The sequence below is a fragment of the Lepidochelys olivacea genome, assembly GCF_965140295.1.
Source record: "Lepidochelys olivacea isolate rLepOli2 genome assembly, chromosome: 5".
Lineage (NCBI taxonomy): Eukaryota > Metazoa > Chordata > Testudines > Cheloniidae > Lepidochelys > Lepidochelys olivacea.
This window is the reverse complement of record NC_140415.1, coordinates 30,519,659-30,535,836: the sequence shown is the minus strand read 5'-3', so window position 1 is coordinate 30,535,836 and position 16,178 is coordinate 30,519,659. Positions and strand designations below refer to the sequence as shown.

The 16,178-nt window shown below is 42.0% G+C and overlaps 1 protein-coding gene across 3 annotated transcripts in view; it reads right to left on the bottom strand.

Annotated features, from left to right (window-relative positions):
* Positions 1-16,178, bottom strand: part of ZNF131 (zinc finger protein 131) — a 41,231-nt gene that overhangs the window by 22,840 nt on the left and 2,213 nt on the right. For 2 of the 3 annotated variants that reach the window (XM_084628841.1, XM_084628843.1), the window contains exons 2-4: positions 3,670-3,808; positions 2,566-2,667; positions 1,857-2,001 (exon numbers count right to left, since the gene is read on the bottom strand). In XM_084628841.1, the coding sequence (XP_084484967.1) occupies positions 1,857-2,001; positions 2,566-2,667; positions 3,670-3,793 (371 nt within the window). In that variant the 5' untranslated portion in view covers positions 3,794-3,808. Of the gene's footprint in view, positions 1-1,856; positions 2,002-2,565; positions 2,668-3,669; positions 3,809-6,567; positions 6,722-16,178 lie in introns of all 3 variants that reach the window. The other variant, XM_084628842.1, reaches the window with a different exon arrangement.

The following is a 16,178-nucleotide window of genomic DNA, read 5'->3' as shown; positions in this document are numbered from 1 at the left end:
CAATGAATATATGGCATAAGGAGTACAATGTCACTTCCATCAATAGGCCTAAATCCCCTTGTGAATGTAGCCTGAAAAATCAAAATGTTCCTTTTTGATGTTGAAATGGTTTGTTTCAACAGTCCCAATTTTTTTTTTTATTTTAGCTGGAACAATTTGCCAAAATGTATATGATTTTTCAAAACTTTTTAAATCGATCCCTTATCTATATTTTTCAGCGAAAAAAAATTTCGTCTGAAAAATTCTGCCCTGCTTTAGTAGCATTATATACTTTTTGCCTCAACATCTTGTTTAGAGATGGGTAAACAGCTAAACTAAATGGACACTGTCCAGTTAAATTTAGCTCCAAAATGTTGTAAAAAGCTTATTTTTGGAGAAACTAAATCCAAGATTAATTAAAATATTTCGAAAAACTACTAAACAAGTTTTTTGTTTTTTAAAGCAAATAGTTATTTCCTTGCAACTTTAGCAACCCAAATTATTGTAACATTACATTAGTGCCTTAGATCCTGAAACTGGCCTTAAATAAAACTGTACTCTCTCCATTTTCCAAGCTGAGAGAATTGTAATAAGTAAAGGAACTGTAAATACAGTAGAACCTCAGAGTGACAAACATCTTGGGAATGGAGGTTGTTCATAACTCTGAAATGTTTGTAACTGAACAGCATGTTCTGGTTGTTCTTTCAAAAGTTTACAACTGACCATTGACTTAATACAGCATTGAAGCTTTACTATGCAGAACAAAAATGCTACTTTCCCTTTATTAGTTTACGCTTAACACAGTACTGTACTGTATTTGCTTTTTTTTTTTTTTTTGGTCTCTGCTACTGCCTGATTGCATACTTCTGGTTCCAAATGAGGTGTGCAGTTGACTGGTCAGTTCACAACTGTGGTGTTCATAACTCTGAGGTTTTACTGTAATCATATTAGCTTTATACTTTTTTCAGTGTGAATAAACTCGGCAGCTATTTGCAATAAGTAACTTTTTTGCCCTTTTTTTAAATGTGTATTTTTATCCTCATCATGTCTTTTCAATCCAAGAATGAAGTTGTGCAGTCTTGATTCCAGTCCCTGCTACTACCACAAGACCATACTTTTCCCCTATATTTATTGGCAGCAAAGTTTAAGCATAGGGCAAATATTTTAAAATAAATATTGATATTGAAAACCCTGCTTCTAGTCTGCAGTGTCACGAAGCTTTTTTTTTTTTTTTTTTTAAATAAAGCAAAGTAATACAGTAAGTCTATACTACTACTGTAAGTACTATAGGCCTATGTCTGCTCTCCACTATGCTGAATGTTAAGGAACATGTTATCTGGTGAGGAAAAGGCCCTTTTGAGGGGATAGGAAGGAAACAGCAGCTTCCCTTCATGTTCCTCAAGCTTGCAGAAACTCCTGTGTGAATTCCAGAATGGGAAGTAGGGGTGGCTGTCATGGGCTTCCTTCTCATAAGGAGAGAGAAACTGCATAGCTAAAGGGAAGATTACAGCAGAACTCAAAGAATGGGAAGGCAGAGAAGGTCCTCCCGAGAGCAGTGAGAAGGGAAAGGCACCCAAGGGTTGTGCTCTGTTTTTCTCACATCTGCTCAGGCTTGCAAGCCATGTCCCCTGACACAAAGTTCCAGCACACAGAGTTTGAGGCTCAATTTTACCCTTTATGGTTTCCATCCCACCCTCATTGGAGGAGATTACAGACTTTGGGAAGAAGAAGTGGATGAGGACTCTACAGCTTCTACTCAGGTTCCAGGAGGAGAAGAAACAGCTCCGCACAATATTGACAACCAAGCCTGGCAAGAATCTTCCTCAGATAATGTATTCCATGTTTCTAGAAGATGAATGAAAAATCTGCATGCTTACCTGATTTCAAGTGCTTTAATGGCTTCTAACATCTGTAGATACTCAGCTGCTTTCCAAACATCATTTGCTTCTTCTTCACCTTGGACCATTAATTTTGCTGTGTAGGTGAACTCAATTAAGTGTCGAAATGCCATATTACTTACACCTGTTTAGAAGAAAATATACATTTTTTTTTGCAGTTCTTCAGATTTTAGTTGTTACATTTTACAAGTATAAGTAGTAAATTTTGCTTACAAATCTTTTACCATTTAGATTTTTGTTCACAATGTCCTGCTTATTGGCTTTTGCAGATCACCTTCATGAGATGTTCTCATAGGCTTTAGAAAGTCTACTGCTGCATGCAGCTTCTTCAGGTTTGTGCCATGTTTTAATAGTAGAACTATGTGTCCCATAATATAAAACATATCATCTTTATCACTGGAAAGGCTGCTAGTCCCCTTCTGCTAAAGTGGCTAGTACTGAAGTTTAGAGAGACAGCAGTCTCCATCGTGTTTCTACTGCCACTGAAAAAAGCCTCTACTCAAAATTGTTCCTTCAGATGTTATCTTTGAAAGAAGCTGCCTTCTGGTGGCATTAGCTACCTCACAACCACCATGGAGCTAGGTCTTGACAAGGAGATTAGTACCACTAAAGCCCGCATATCAATCTGTATCACTAACATTACAGAAATATAAGTATTTTGGTCATACAAGTCATATCAACAGGTTACCTTCTATCTCTACCAACGGCTCCTGAGTGAAATCTTGGAAGAATTTGTAGAAGAACTGGCTGCAGGCAGCAAGGACAGCCTTATGAGCTTTGAAATGGTGACCTAAAAGGAAAGAGATAAAAATCAAATGTTTTAAGTCAACATACACTTGCTCATGCTAGATGCTAATGGGTTCAGAATAAAGGAAGCTATAGAATTCAGTACATGAAGACATTGTAGCAGAGTGCAATCTGAGCCTGCCCTTTGTTGCATAGCATGCTACTGCAGACATTTTCCTGGGCCTTCACTTCTGGTTCCAATTACCAGAATATGTAGGTATGAATGATGAGTATTAGGATACATCAAAACCAAAGGACTGTTTACATGTGGGACCATTTTTGCTTGGTAACTAAGAGTCCAAACACACCAAAGCTAGGCAGCCTCCTCCCTTCAGAGTGCTCAGGTGAGTGAAAAAGGGGTGTGTGTGTGTGGGGGGGGGGAGACAAGGAAAAAACCCTAAACTGAATACTTCACTATAAAGCCCTAATCCTAATAGAAAAGGACTGGGCTATAGGCAGGGAATTCACCAAAAGAAAGATGGTAGAAAAACAAAACAAAGAAGTCTTAGTTCTTTGGTAACAGAGAATTATCTCCACCTGGTAGGGACAGGAAAAGAACTGAGTTCAAGCAGACCGTCCTTTTTAAGATGGGAAATGAGGTCACAAGAGCTTTGCTATTTCCCCCGTTCTGTCTACATCTGCTGATGGTGAGCGTAAGTCTTCTTGCCTAGGCTGGTTTAAACAAAGCATTAAGAAATTCAATTTTGAATTTCTGTTTTGCTGTGAACACTAGTAAACAAACACCACTATTATTTAATGTTGCTGACTATTTCAGCATAACAACTGAAAATTAGGGAAAGGTTCCATCTTCTACATCATTCAGGATGAAAGTCTTCTTGGAATTTGTAGTACTTCTATATAAAACTGGAAGACATTAGTTTGTGTTCTGCCCAGATTGAGAATAAAATACATTGATTCTTTATTTTCAGTTGTCTGACCTATGGCAATCAAAATGAAGAATTCCAAAGCATCTGTGTATCAGCTAATTTGGTATGACAGTACGTACCATCTACAATCAGAGTGATGTCTGTAAATTGATCCTGCTCACGCTGTTCATTCAGTCTGTCCAAAATAACTTTATAATGTTCTGGGAATTCTTGAATGCATTCCATCGTTTCTTCAGCTTCCATAGTGAATGGACTAGTCTACAAAAGATTATTAATGAAGTAAGAATACTGCAGTACTCAACGTTTAACATCTTCAGTACGCCATACAAAAAAATTAACTAATTAGCATAATGCTTTAATTAAATTCAGCGTTTAAAAAAGGGCCATGAAATAGAGTAATGTGATTGTTAATAACTATACTAAATTAGATCAACAATAGGTGTACCTCAATTTAGCTAACAGGAGGTGCTAGAGTAAAACAAAAAAGAAACATGGCTTTATTATAGACAGAGACTAAAATTTTTGCAAGCCTACTTCTTTATTCTATAAATTGGAAAGAATTTTGCCTCCCTCAAAGCAATCAGAAATGGTGGAAACATAACTAATTATTGCAATTTCAACAAAAATTTGGCAAGATAATATCAGCATCTTGATACGGTTACTTTGAGGAACACTGCTAACCCATTTGATGACAGAATGGCTCTTCAATACTCTCACAGATTAAGTTAATTTTCTATTCAGTGAAGAGAAGATGTTTAAAGAAGGTAGAGGAATGAAGGAAGTAGGTATCCACCAAGGAAGTGTTTCTTCACCTATGAGTTCAGGGGAGTTGCAAAGGAGTGAAAATTTTGTTACTATCTAAAGCAAAGAAAATCTCATTCCCCTAGTTCCCGCACAACCTTTCCCTTCAGGATCGACTAGTCACTGTCAACCTCTCAAAACACACACACACAAATAAATCATACAGGCTTATCTGAAACTTTTATAGTAAGTGGAAGAGGGCTGTGAAAGTTTTTGACTTTAAGAGATTACCACCAGAAAAAATCATGAAAAATCTACCCTAAAACATGGACAACGGATGTTAATCTGCTGGGTATGCGTTAATACCTTTGGAGAGAGAGTCCAGATAATTACAACTGCAAGCATTTCACTCAAATAAAGAAGAATTTTGCCTAAGTTCAGATCTGCATGGCAGTACCCATCTCTGATGTTCTATTCCCCCTACAGGTGTGGCTCTCACACAGAGGTCAATAGGAGCTCTTCATATGTTAGAAGTATAAAATCCTTGTGCTCAATTCAACCAGGTGAATCTGACAGGAGACTCTCCTTCTTAAGTCCCTTAAGGCTCTATTTAAGCAGAAGTATTCTGTGGGGGTACAGCAGCGAAGAAATTTGGAATAAGACTTTGCACCTAACCTAGGGCTTTTCTGAGTTGTGGAACTGTATAAAATGGAGTTCAGAAGAAGACTCCCACTACTGAAGGATGTCGAAAAGAAAGCCCTCTGCTGCAGACCCAAACTTTCTTTGGAAGTAAATCTGAACAATGCAAGAGCTTAATGTCTTTTGAGTGAACTTAATTTAGCTCAAAGAACAATTGGTTCCAGACAAAGACGACAAAGAAAGGGTTGAATGTATCTTTATACCTTTTCTCCTGCTTGCGGTAGGGTGCCAGGCAATAGTCACATCAAAGATGTTTCCTTCATGAAATTTCATATCTATAGTTAGTGATTAATCTGTACTTAGGTACTAAGTACGTGGAGGAATAGCACGTGGGAGAACAACAGAAGAGAGAGTATCTTACATTAAATTAGAGATGCATTGCCAGCTGCATTATCATGGTGGCTGCAGTAACAGAAGCGTATGGTGTGGGTGCACGAAGTGGAAATCCACAGAGTTCCATGAAAGATTAGAACAAAGTCTTCATAATTAATCTAACTGCCTGGTTTTCCTCAACCAGAATCAGAGAGCCTCCTCCTTTGAACATGAGCCGATCCCTTGAACCTATCCACTACTATCCATCTGACATTACCAAGCTTGCTAACTCTCAGGTCTACACTAAGAAGATAGAGTCAGCTCAGCTACACATCTTAGGGGTGCAAAAAATTTATACCCAAGTTACAGAGTTAAGCCAACCTAACCCCCCTTGTAGACAGCACTAGGTCAACGGAAATTTTTTCCTATTGACCTAGCTAATGCCTCTAGGTGAGGCAGATTACCTGTTGTAGTGGTTCTCAAAACTTTTGTATTAGTGAGCTCTTTCACACAGCAAGTCTCTGAGTGTGACCCCCACCCTATATTTATTATAAAATATATATTTAAAATATTTAGCACTATTATAAATGCTGGAGGCAAAGCGGGGTTGGGCGCTGACAGATCGTGATCCCCTATGTAATAACCTTGTGACCCCCTGAGGGGTCATGACCCCCAGTTTGAGAACTATTGCAACAGGAGAACCCCTCCCATTGACACAGGTAGTGTCTACACTGAAGTGCTGTAGCTTTTCAAGCGTAGACAAGACCTCATATGTGGCTGTTGGAGGTAAGGAAGTATTTAACATGCTTGTGTCTTGGATTGGTGTGGGGTGGAAATAAAAAGGTGGAGTGGAAGCCTGGGGAAAAAACTCTATTGTTATGATAAGGAGACATTTTGTCTCTAGGCATAGGATTAGATTTTACAGATGCCAAGTTGGTGGAAAGCTGTTGCTATCCTATTTCTCCATAGAACAGATCCCTCCTTGGGTTGTTGTTTGTTTGTATGTTTGTTTAAGGAAAATGCCCTATTTAGAATATGTCCAACTCACCAAACAGAAAAAATAAAAATGCTTGCCTAAAGAAATCTATTTCTGTTTGCCATCACTATGTCTACTATAAGAAGTAGAAACTAAGATACATAATAAATAGACAGGCAACTTGGAATTACAGGTAAAATTCCCTAAGGATTCTGCTAATATAAAATCAAAGGAAAACCCCCCCAAATCCCAGCTCTTATAACTTCCATATATTCAAAAGCAGTTTAACCTCCAGAAATTCCTTTTTCCAAACTTTTCCTCATTGCTGCATTTTCCTCATCCATGGAGTAACAGTACAAGCCTCAACGGTTAAGAATCAGTCTGACAAGTAAGCTCCATACTTCCATTACTAGTTCTCAGAGTTGTCAGGAGTGCCCCAATTCCTGTGAATTACATAAGCCAGGTGATCACACTCACACCTTATGAAGGATTTATTTCCATGGGTTGAAATGCATTTGATAGCAAGCGTTAACTTATCATAAAGTAATACAATGTTTTGAAATTATTTTGGAAAAAAGACTTGGATTATTCCTAATCCTCATTAACAATGTGTCTGTTGTGGCTTTCATAAATCATTGTGTGTCTCACAGGTAAACTCAAAAACATAGCAGACAGAATCCTGAAAAGATTTAGATAAACTAATAAGAGTGACCTTTATCCTGAAAGATCCCAAATGCCAAATGATACCAGTGAAATGCTACCTCCGAGTTGAAGCACAGTGACACTATATCAAGCACACAGCAAAACAACAAAACTTTGGAATACGAAATGAAGTATTCAGTGTACCAATAGGGGAAAACACTGAATTGAGGTAGACAAAATTAATGATCAAAGCTGAAATTTTGGCAGGACACCAAAGATACCATATTTATTCTCCAAACAGCAGTTTTTCTTGTTAGATCATAGTCTAACAGAAATGGAATTAACTGACAGGGTGAAATTATCATTCATTTTTCCAAGGTAGAGGGGTGGGAATATACAACTAAAATGCTAGCTAAAGCTAAAACTAAAATTATGCTCTTTGTCCCCACTCCTGTGAAAGGAAGTACAGATAATCAGCAAAACTCAGCTCATACATTACAAAAAAGAAAAAAGTGTGAATTTAGTTTATGTGAGAGGTGTCAGGTTGATAGTCCTGGAAGTCAAAAGCCATTGATTTATCCAAAGAACATGTCCAGTAAGCATAGTGGGAGTGAAAGCTACCCCTCACATCAGGCAGACTACTTCTCAGAGTAAGAGATTAGTCCATTCTCCATGCCCCTTCAATCCTTACAAACTGCTGACACTGCCAGTAAGGGTGCCAACTAGTGCCAATTGTGACAGTGGTTTTTGTGACACAAATATTTTCCAGACTCAAAGGAGACAATGGAGAACCTATAAAAACTAAGTAATGGTGCTAAAAATATCCTATTTCTATACAGCTTGGGGTGTCTATGTAGTAAATGGAGATTATTCTAGGGCAGAGGTGGGCAAACTACGGCCTGCGGGCCATATCCAGCCCGCAGGACAGTCCTGCCCGGCTCTTGAGCTCCCAGTCAGGGAGGCTAGCCCCCGGCCCCTCCCCCGCTGTCCCCCTTCTGCCGTAGCCATGCCGCCCGCGCTCTGGCCCGCCGCACTGCTGGGCAGCACGGGCGGCGTGGCTGTGAGCTCCTGCCACTCTGAGTGGCATGGTAAGGGAGCAGGGAGCTGGGGCGTGTTGGATAAGGGGCAAGGGGTTCCAGAGGGCAGTCACGGGACAGGGAGCGGTTGCATAGGGGGTGGGGTCCTGGGGGGTTGGATGTGTCAGGGGTTCTGAGGGGGACAGTCGGGGGCAGGAAGTGGGAGGAGGTGGATGGGGGCAGGGGCCAGGCTGTTTGGGGAGGCACAGCCTTCCCTACCTGGCCCTCCATACAGTTTCACACCCCGATGTGGCCCTCAGGCCAAAAAATTGCCCACCCCTGTTTTAGGGTGCAGCTCTCTGTCTTCCTGCCAGCTGCAGTTGCATCTCTAATTCTATGACTCAAGTGCTTAAGATTCCCTCTCACTGTTTATTAAAATGCAGCAGTGTATATTACACAGGGATTACACCTTACTCTCTCTGTTATCTCAGAAATTGAAATTAGTTCCAATTAGTGAGGCTGCCGCTACAAGGCTTTGAAGTTTGCAGGTCAAACTACCAGGAGTCTCCTTGGGCCTTATACATCGCACTACATATGCAGCTAATAAAGATTTAAATTAGCCTATTTGATATACGGTGCATATCAGTGCTTCCTGCTACAAAACACATGATGGAATCTTTAATGACTCTTCTCTATCACCTCCAGAAGCCTCTCCAGCAGCGCAGTATCTCCTCAACAAAGCTGCATGGTGTTGAGTACTGACTCCAAAGCACGTTGTTGTGTACGGACTCCTCTACTACTCTGAGTTGTAGTTGATACTCAGAGTATCAACTACTCAGAGTATCAACTACTCTGTTTCCCCACCCAAGTTTTCCTAGGAAGTCTCCCAAACAAGTACCTACTACTTAACTTGTATGATCTGATCAAATCTCACCACAAAGTAGTAGGACTGAAGATCTTTTGTAGTAACTGGTAGTTCAAATCCACCTCAGAATAACGTAAGTAAATACTTATAGTCAAATATATATGTGCTGTTGTAAATTTATAAACACTTTTATTATTAATTATTATTATTATTATTTACTACTACTACTAGAAACCCTAGTCATGGATCAGGACCTCATTGTGCTAGGTACAGTACAAACAGAACAGACAATTCCTGCTCCAAAGAATTCAATCTAAGTTTAAAAGAAGAGCCAAAAGATGGATGCAGACAGATGGGGAAACAGAAGGAAACAATATTGGTCAGCATGATAGACGGGTCTCACACCCACAGGCATCATGGAAAAGGAGAGACTTAAGGAGGGTTTTGAAGGACAATGGAGTAACTTTGCACATGGATCTGGGAAGCTCTTTCAAGTGTAAGGGGCAGCATCGGAGAAAGCACAGCGATTCTTGTTTGAAAATTTAGCAAGTGGGCAATATAGGTTGGCATCATGGGTCAATTGGAGGAGGAAGCTGACAGCTTGATAAGTGAATAAGAAATGGTCCCTTTGCTGTACTCAGATAACAGGTAATATAACCCCTTTTTAACACCATTGCTCCCTTACTTCTGTGCATATTTTACTACTTCCAGAGAACACAAGAGTAATGCCTTATGTTTGGCCTGAGTGGACAGTAATGACAACGTTCTTTTCCTCATATGGAATCAGATCACTATTATAACTCATTTGGATTTTTTTTTATCTTTATAGTTGCAGGTCGGCAGAGATTTACAAACTGAAAAAAATGCAGTGATGGGAACAAATGCAGCGGCACAGGACCCAGCAAACAGAGCTGTAAACGGGGGAATTTGAGTGGGAGTTCTGTTGGGGAGTTTTGGGGGGGAAGACGAGGAAAACCAGGCAGAGGAACAGACAGGCGAGTGAAGGGAGTGTGTGGTGGTCTGGCAGCGTTTTGGTGCTCGTTGGGGGTTTGTTTTGCTGTGGGTGGTAGTGTTTTGGTTTGGTCTGTGTTTCCCAGACTAACAGGACTTAGGTGAGAAGGCTATGACAGACACAGAGGCAGCAGTGGTAGTGACCCAAGCAGTGGAAGACACAATGAAGATGACTGGATGTGGAAGCTGTGGCATGTACATGATCCTGGAGGGGGGACCTGAAAAGTGTTTCGTCTGCATGAAGTGCCGCCTGATAGAGCTGATAGGAGAAAAGATCCGAGGATTGGAAATGGAGGTGGAAACTCTGGTTGAGTTTAGAAGGGGGTTCGAGCAGATGATGGAGCAAAGACATGAAAGGCTGAAGGGAAAAGCTCAGACTTGCAGATGGAAGCAGGACCAAAGAGCTCTGAAGGGAGACTGCTGGGTGAGGAAAGTGGAAGCATGTGACTAAGAGAACCAGGCAAAGGAAAAGACGAGCTAGTGAAGGAGAAAGAGTTCAGGAATAGGTTTGAGGAGTTGGAAAATGAAGAAGGGGCACAGCAGGGGTCACTGAAGGTGAGAGGGCAAGGAAGAAGAGAGCAGCTAGTCCTATAGGAAGAGGGGAAGAGGCAATGGAGATAACACCAAATATGAGCCCCAGGAGGATACAGGATGGGTTGCAGAGGATTGCAAGGGAAAATAGGAATCGAGAGGACTTGCAGCCAGAGGGAACAGGGGATAGAGCAGAGAATCGCACCATCACCAGGAAAAGGCAGGTCTACATGACTAGGGACTCCTTACTGAGAAGAACAGACAGGCCTGTAACCAGAGCTGATCCAGAGAACAGAAGGGTGTGCTGTCTGCTGGGTGCTAAGATACGGGATGTGGGCCCGAGGCTGAAGAGGATCCTAACGGGACCGGGAAAGAATCGACTGATTGTCCTTAATGTGGGAACAAATGATATGGCTAGATTCTCGCTGGAACGTCTCAAGGGAGATTATGCCAGGCTGGGGAAGACGCTTAAGGAAATCGAGGTTCAAGTGATCTCTTGTGGGATTCTGCCTGTTCCCAGAGAACCGCAACAAAGGTGTGACAAGATTATGATGATCAACAGATGGCTCAGGCCGTGATGCTATAAGGAGGGCTTTGGGATGTATGGCCACTGGGAGGAATTCATGGACAGAGGACTGTTCTCTTGGGATGGACTTCACCTGAGTAGGGAGGGAAATAGACTTCTAGGATGGAGACTGGCACAACTGATTAAGAGAGCTTTAAACTTGGAATTTGGGAGAGATGGTTGGGAGATGTCTAGGTAATCTCCACGCCAGATTTTAACATCAAGAGAGAAGAAAGCCAAGTAAGAAAGGATACAGCCGTGGGTAGGAGAATGGACATCAGGAGGAAGGGTAGTGTAGATACCAGTCTAATAGGTGATACTGGCATTAGAATGTCTGTGCCTAATCAGGTAAAGAATGTGAGCGAAGCCAAACAGCAAAAATTAAGATGTTTGTACACTAATGCGAGGAGCCTAGATAACAAAATGGAGGAACTAGAGCTACTGGTGCAGGAAGCGAAACCAGATATTATACGGATAACAGAAACATGGTGGAATAGTAGTCATGACAGGAGAACAGGTATTGAAGGAAGGTATTGAAGGTGCTGTTTAGGAAAGAGAAATAAAGGCAAAGGTGGCGGAGTAGCATTGTATATCAATGATGAGGTAGACTGTAAAGAAATAAGAAGTGATGGAATGGGTAAGAGTCTGTCTGGGCAAAAATCACATTGGGGAAGAAAGCTACTAGAGCCTTCCCTGGGACAGTGCTTGGGGTGTTCTATAGACCACTGAGATCTGATTTGGATATGGATGGAGACCTCTTTAAATGTTTTTAATGAAGTAAATACTAATGGGAATTGTGTGATCATGGGAGACTTTAACTTCCCAGATATAGACTGGAGGACAAGTGCTAGTAACAATAATAGGGCTCAGATTCTCCTAGATGCGATAGCTGATGGATTCCTTTACCACGTAGTTGCTGAACCAACAGGAGGGGTTGCCATTTTAGATTTGCCATTTTAGATTTGGTTTTGGTGAGTAGTGAGGACCTCATAGAAGAAATGGTTATAGGGGACAACCTTGGTTTGAGCAATCATGAGCTAATTCATTTCAAACTAAATGGAAGGATAAACAAAAACAGATCTGTGACTAAGGTTTTTGATTTCAAAAGGGCTAACTTTAAAAAATTAAGGAAATTAGTTAGGGAAGTGGATTGGACTGAAGAACGTATGGATCTAAAGGCGGAGGAGGCCTCGATTTACTTCAAGTTAAAGCTGCAGAAACTATCAGAAGCCTGCATCCCAAGAAAGGGGGAAAAATTTATAGGCAGGAGTTGTAGACCAAGATGGATGAGCAAGCATCTCAGAGAGGTGATTAAGAAAAAAGAGAAAGCCCACAAGGAGTGGAAGATGGGAGGGATCAGCAAGGAAAGCTACCTTATTGAGGTCAGAACATGTAGGGATAAAGTGAGAAAGGCTAAAAGTCAAGTAGAGTTGGACCTTGCAAAGGGAATTAAAACCAATAGTAAAAAGTTCTATAGCCATATAAATAAGAAGTAAACAAAGAAAGAAGAAGTGGAACCGCTAAACACTGAGGATGGAGTGGAGGTTAAGAATAATCTAGGCATGGCCCAATATCTAAACAAATACTTTGCTTCAATCTTTAATAAAGCTAATGATGATCTTAGGGATAATGGTAGCATGACCAATGGGAATGAGGATATGGAAATAGATATTACCACATCTGAGGCAGAAGCCAAACTCGAACAGCTTAATGGGACTAAATCAGGGGGCCCCAGATAATCTTCATCCCAGAATATTAAAGGAACTGGCACATGAAATTGCAAGCCCATTAGCAAGAATTTTTAATGAATCTGTAAACTCAGGGGTTGTACCGTATGATTGAAGAATTGCTAACACAGTTCCGATTTTTAAGAAAGGGAAAAAAAGTGATCTGGGTAACCTCAGGCCTGTTAGTTTGACATCTGTAGTATGCAAGGTCTTGGAAAAAAATTAAGGACACTGAGGTCAATGGTAATTGGAACAAAATACAACATGGTTTTACAAAAGGTAGATCATGCCAAACCGACCTGATCTTCTTCTTTGAGAAGGTAACAGATTTTTTAGACAAAGGAATCGCAGTGGATCTAATTTACCTCGATTTCAGTAAGGCATTTGATATGGTTCCACATGGGGAATTATTAGCTAAATTGGAAAAGATGGGGATCAGTATGAAAATTGAAAGGTGGATAAGGAATTGGTTACAGGGGAGACTACAGTGGGTCATACTGAAAGGTGAACTGTCAGGCTGGAGGGAGGTTACCAGTGGAGTTCCTCAGGGATTAGTTTTGGGACCAATCTTTTTATTACTGACCTTGGCACAAAAAGTGGGAATGTGCTAATAAAGTTTGAGGATGACACAAAGCTGGGAGGTATTCCCAATGCAGAGGAGGACCGGGACATCATACAGGAAGATCTGGATGACCTTGTAAACTGGAGTAATAGGATGAAATTAAATAGTGAAAAGTGCAAGGTCATGCATTTAGGGATTAACAACAAGAATTTTTGTTATAAGCTTGGGACGCATTATTTGGAAGTAACAGAGGAGGAGAAAGACCTCGGATTATTGGTTGATCACAGGATAACTATGAGCCGCCAATGTGATATGGCCTTAAGAAAAGCTAGAGAGGGTTGGGATGCATCAGGCAAGGTATTTCCAGTAGAGATAAGGAGGTGTTAGTACCATTTTAAAAGGCACTGGTGAGACCTCATCTGGAACACTGTGTGCAGTTCTGGTCTCCCATGTTTAAGAAGGATGAATTCAAACTGGAACAGGTACAGAGAAGGGCTACTAGGACAATCCGAAGAATGGAAAACCTGTCTTATGAAAGGAGACTCAAGGAGCTTGGCTTGTTTAGTCTAACCAAAAGAAGGCTGAGGGGAGATATGATTGCTCTCTATAAATATATCAGAGGGATAAATGCCACGGAGGGAGAGGAATTATTTAAGCTCAGTACCAATGTGGACACAAGAACAAATGGATATAAACTGGCCACCAGGAAGTTTAGACTTGACATTAGACGAAGATTTCTAACCATCAGAGGAGTGAAGTTCTGGAACAGCCTTCCAAGGGAAGCAGTGGGGGCAAAAGACCTATCTGGCTTCAAGATTAAACTCGATAAGTTTATGGAGGAGATGGTATGATGAGATAACATGATGTTGGCAATTAATTGATCTTTAACTATTCATGGTAAATAGGCCCTATGGCCTGTGATGGGATGTTAAATGGGGTGGAATCTGAGTTACTACAGAGAATTTTTTCCTGGGTATCTGGCTGGTGAATCTTGTCCACATGCTCAGAGTTCAGCTGATTGCCATATTTGGGGTCGGGAAGGTATTTTCCTCCAGGGGGGTCAGATTGGAAGAGGCCCTAGGGGTTTTTCGCCTTCCTCTGCAGCATGGAGCATGGGTCACTTGCTGGAGGATTCTCTGCACCTTGAAGTCTTTAAACCATGATTTGAGGACTTCAAGAGCTCAGACATAGGTGAGAGGTTTATCGCAGGGGTGGGTGAGATTCTGTGGCCTGCTTTGTGCAGGTCAGACTAGACGACCATAATGGTCCCTTCTGACCTTAAAGTCTATGATTCCATGAAATTAATTCCTGCCATAAGCAATCTCAGCTCCACTGAAACTAATGGAGTTTCACCAACCTAGATCAGCAGTGAATTTACCTCAAAGGAACCATGCTTCACTGCATGCTTTGGAAGGTTCTTGTCCATTACATGCTGCACCATGTTTTTCTCTTGTGGAAGTTCAAGCTATATGAAAAATATCCCCAAGTGACACCAAAGTGCAAAAATGCAGAACATATGTAAAGAATCCCCAGAAACAAAGAACAGTAATTGTTCTCCAGAATGGGGGGTAAGAGGTAGAATGCCTCCTATGTTCAAAAATGTCTGAAAGCCCCAAAGAACTTTCCAAACTGGACTTATCCACAGCTCATTTTTCTGAAGGCAAATTCTCTAAATCACAGAAGAACAGAGCTTTGTATATTTCACTTCATTCCCTAAGACTCATAGTTTTAGAATATTTATACGCTAAAGTGGAATAAAAAAAATAAAAATAAAAAAAAAATCCAAAGAACAAATCTCTCAATAAATTGAAAGATAGGAGGACAGCATTATTACAAGAAATAGTTGAAACTCAATGTTTTGATTGGGAGTCTCAAACTCAATTTACCTTAGGGCCAGTGCCAATCTTCAAATCCTCCCAGCAGGCCAATAATGTCACTCTTGCTGCCCAGAACCTGGACCCCCAAAACTCCACCCCCGCACCTGCCTAAGGCTCTGGGAGGGAGTTTGGGTGGGGAGGAGGTCTGGGAGGGAATTTCGGTACAGAAGGAGTGAGAGATTGGGCTCTGGGAGGGAGTTTGGGTGGGGGAGGGGGTCTGGGGTGCAGGCTCTGGACTGGAGATTGGGTGCTGGGTGCAGGCTCTGGGCTGGGACAGGGGGTGGGGCTGCAGGGGGGGTTGAGGTTGCAGGCTCTGGGAGGGAGGAGGGGTGGGAGAGGTTGTGTGGGAAGGGGGTGCAGGCTCTGGGAGGGAGTTTGGGGGCTGGAGGGGGTACGTGGGGAGGGGGTGCAGGCTCTGAGAGGGGGTTGGAGGGTGCAGCGCTTACCTGGGGCTCTAAGGCAGGGCCGGGTGGGGGGCCTCCATGCACTGCTGCCTCCAGGCACCACCCCCAAAGTGTCCCATTAGCCGCAGGAAGCGGCTGGCAACCACATGGAGCAAGCTGGCAGGAAGCCACTCAACTCCCTTGCCAGTGGTGGGCAGGGTCCCGGACCATTGCAAATCGCCCAGGGGACGGGGGGGGGGGGGGGGCGAGTGGGAGCGCCCAGGGCGGCAGGTGGGGCCAAGGGAGAGACTTGGCCCCAAAACTGCTGAAACCCCGCGGGCCACATTGCGGAGGTTCTCGGGCCGCAGGTGGCCCTCGGGCCGGGAGTTTGAGACCCCTGGTTTAGCTACTACAGGGATATAAGCAATCTATAAATACACATAGGTAGGAACTGCTAAAATAAAAGTCACAGAAGTAATGATGGCAGGATAAATCAGTTTGTGATCACTAAATAAAGATGTAGCCTGTTATGTTATCTATTAGCTCAAAAGCCAGGATACATGTGCAGCATTAATCAAGTTGTCAGCAATAACAAAGGTTTCAGAGTAGCAGCCGTGTTACGCTGTATTCGCAAAAAGAAAAGGAGTACTTGTGGCACCTTAGAGACTAACCAATTTATTTGAGCATAAGCTTTCGTGAGCTACAGCTCACTTCATTGGAT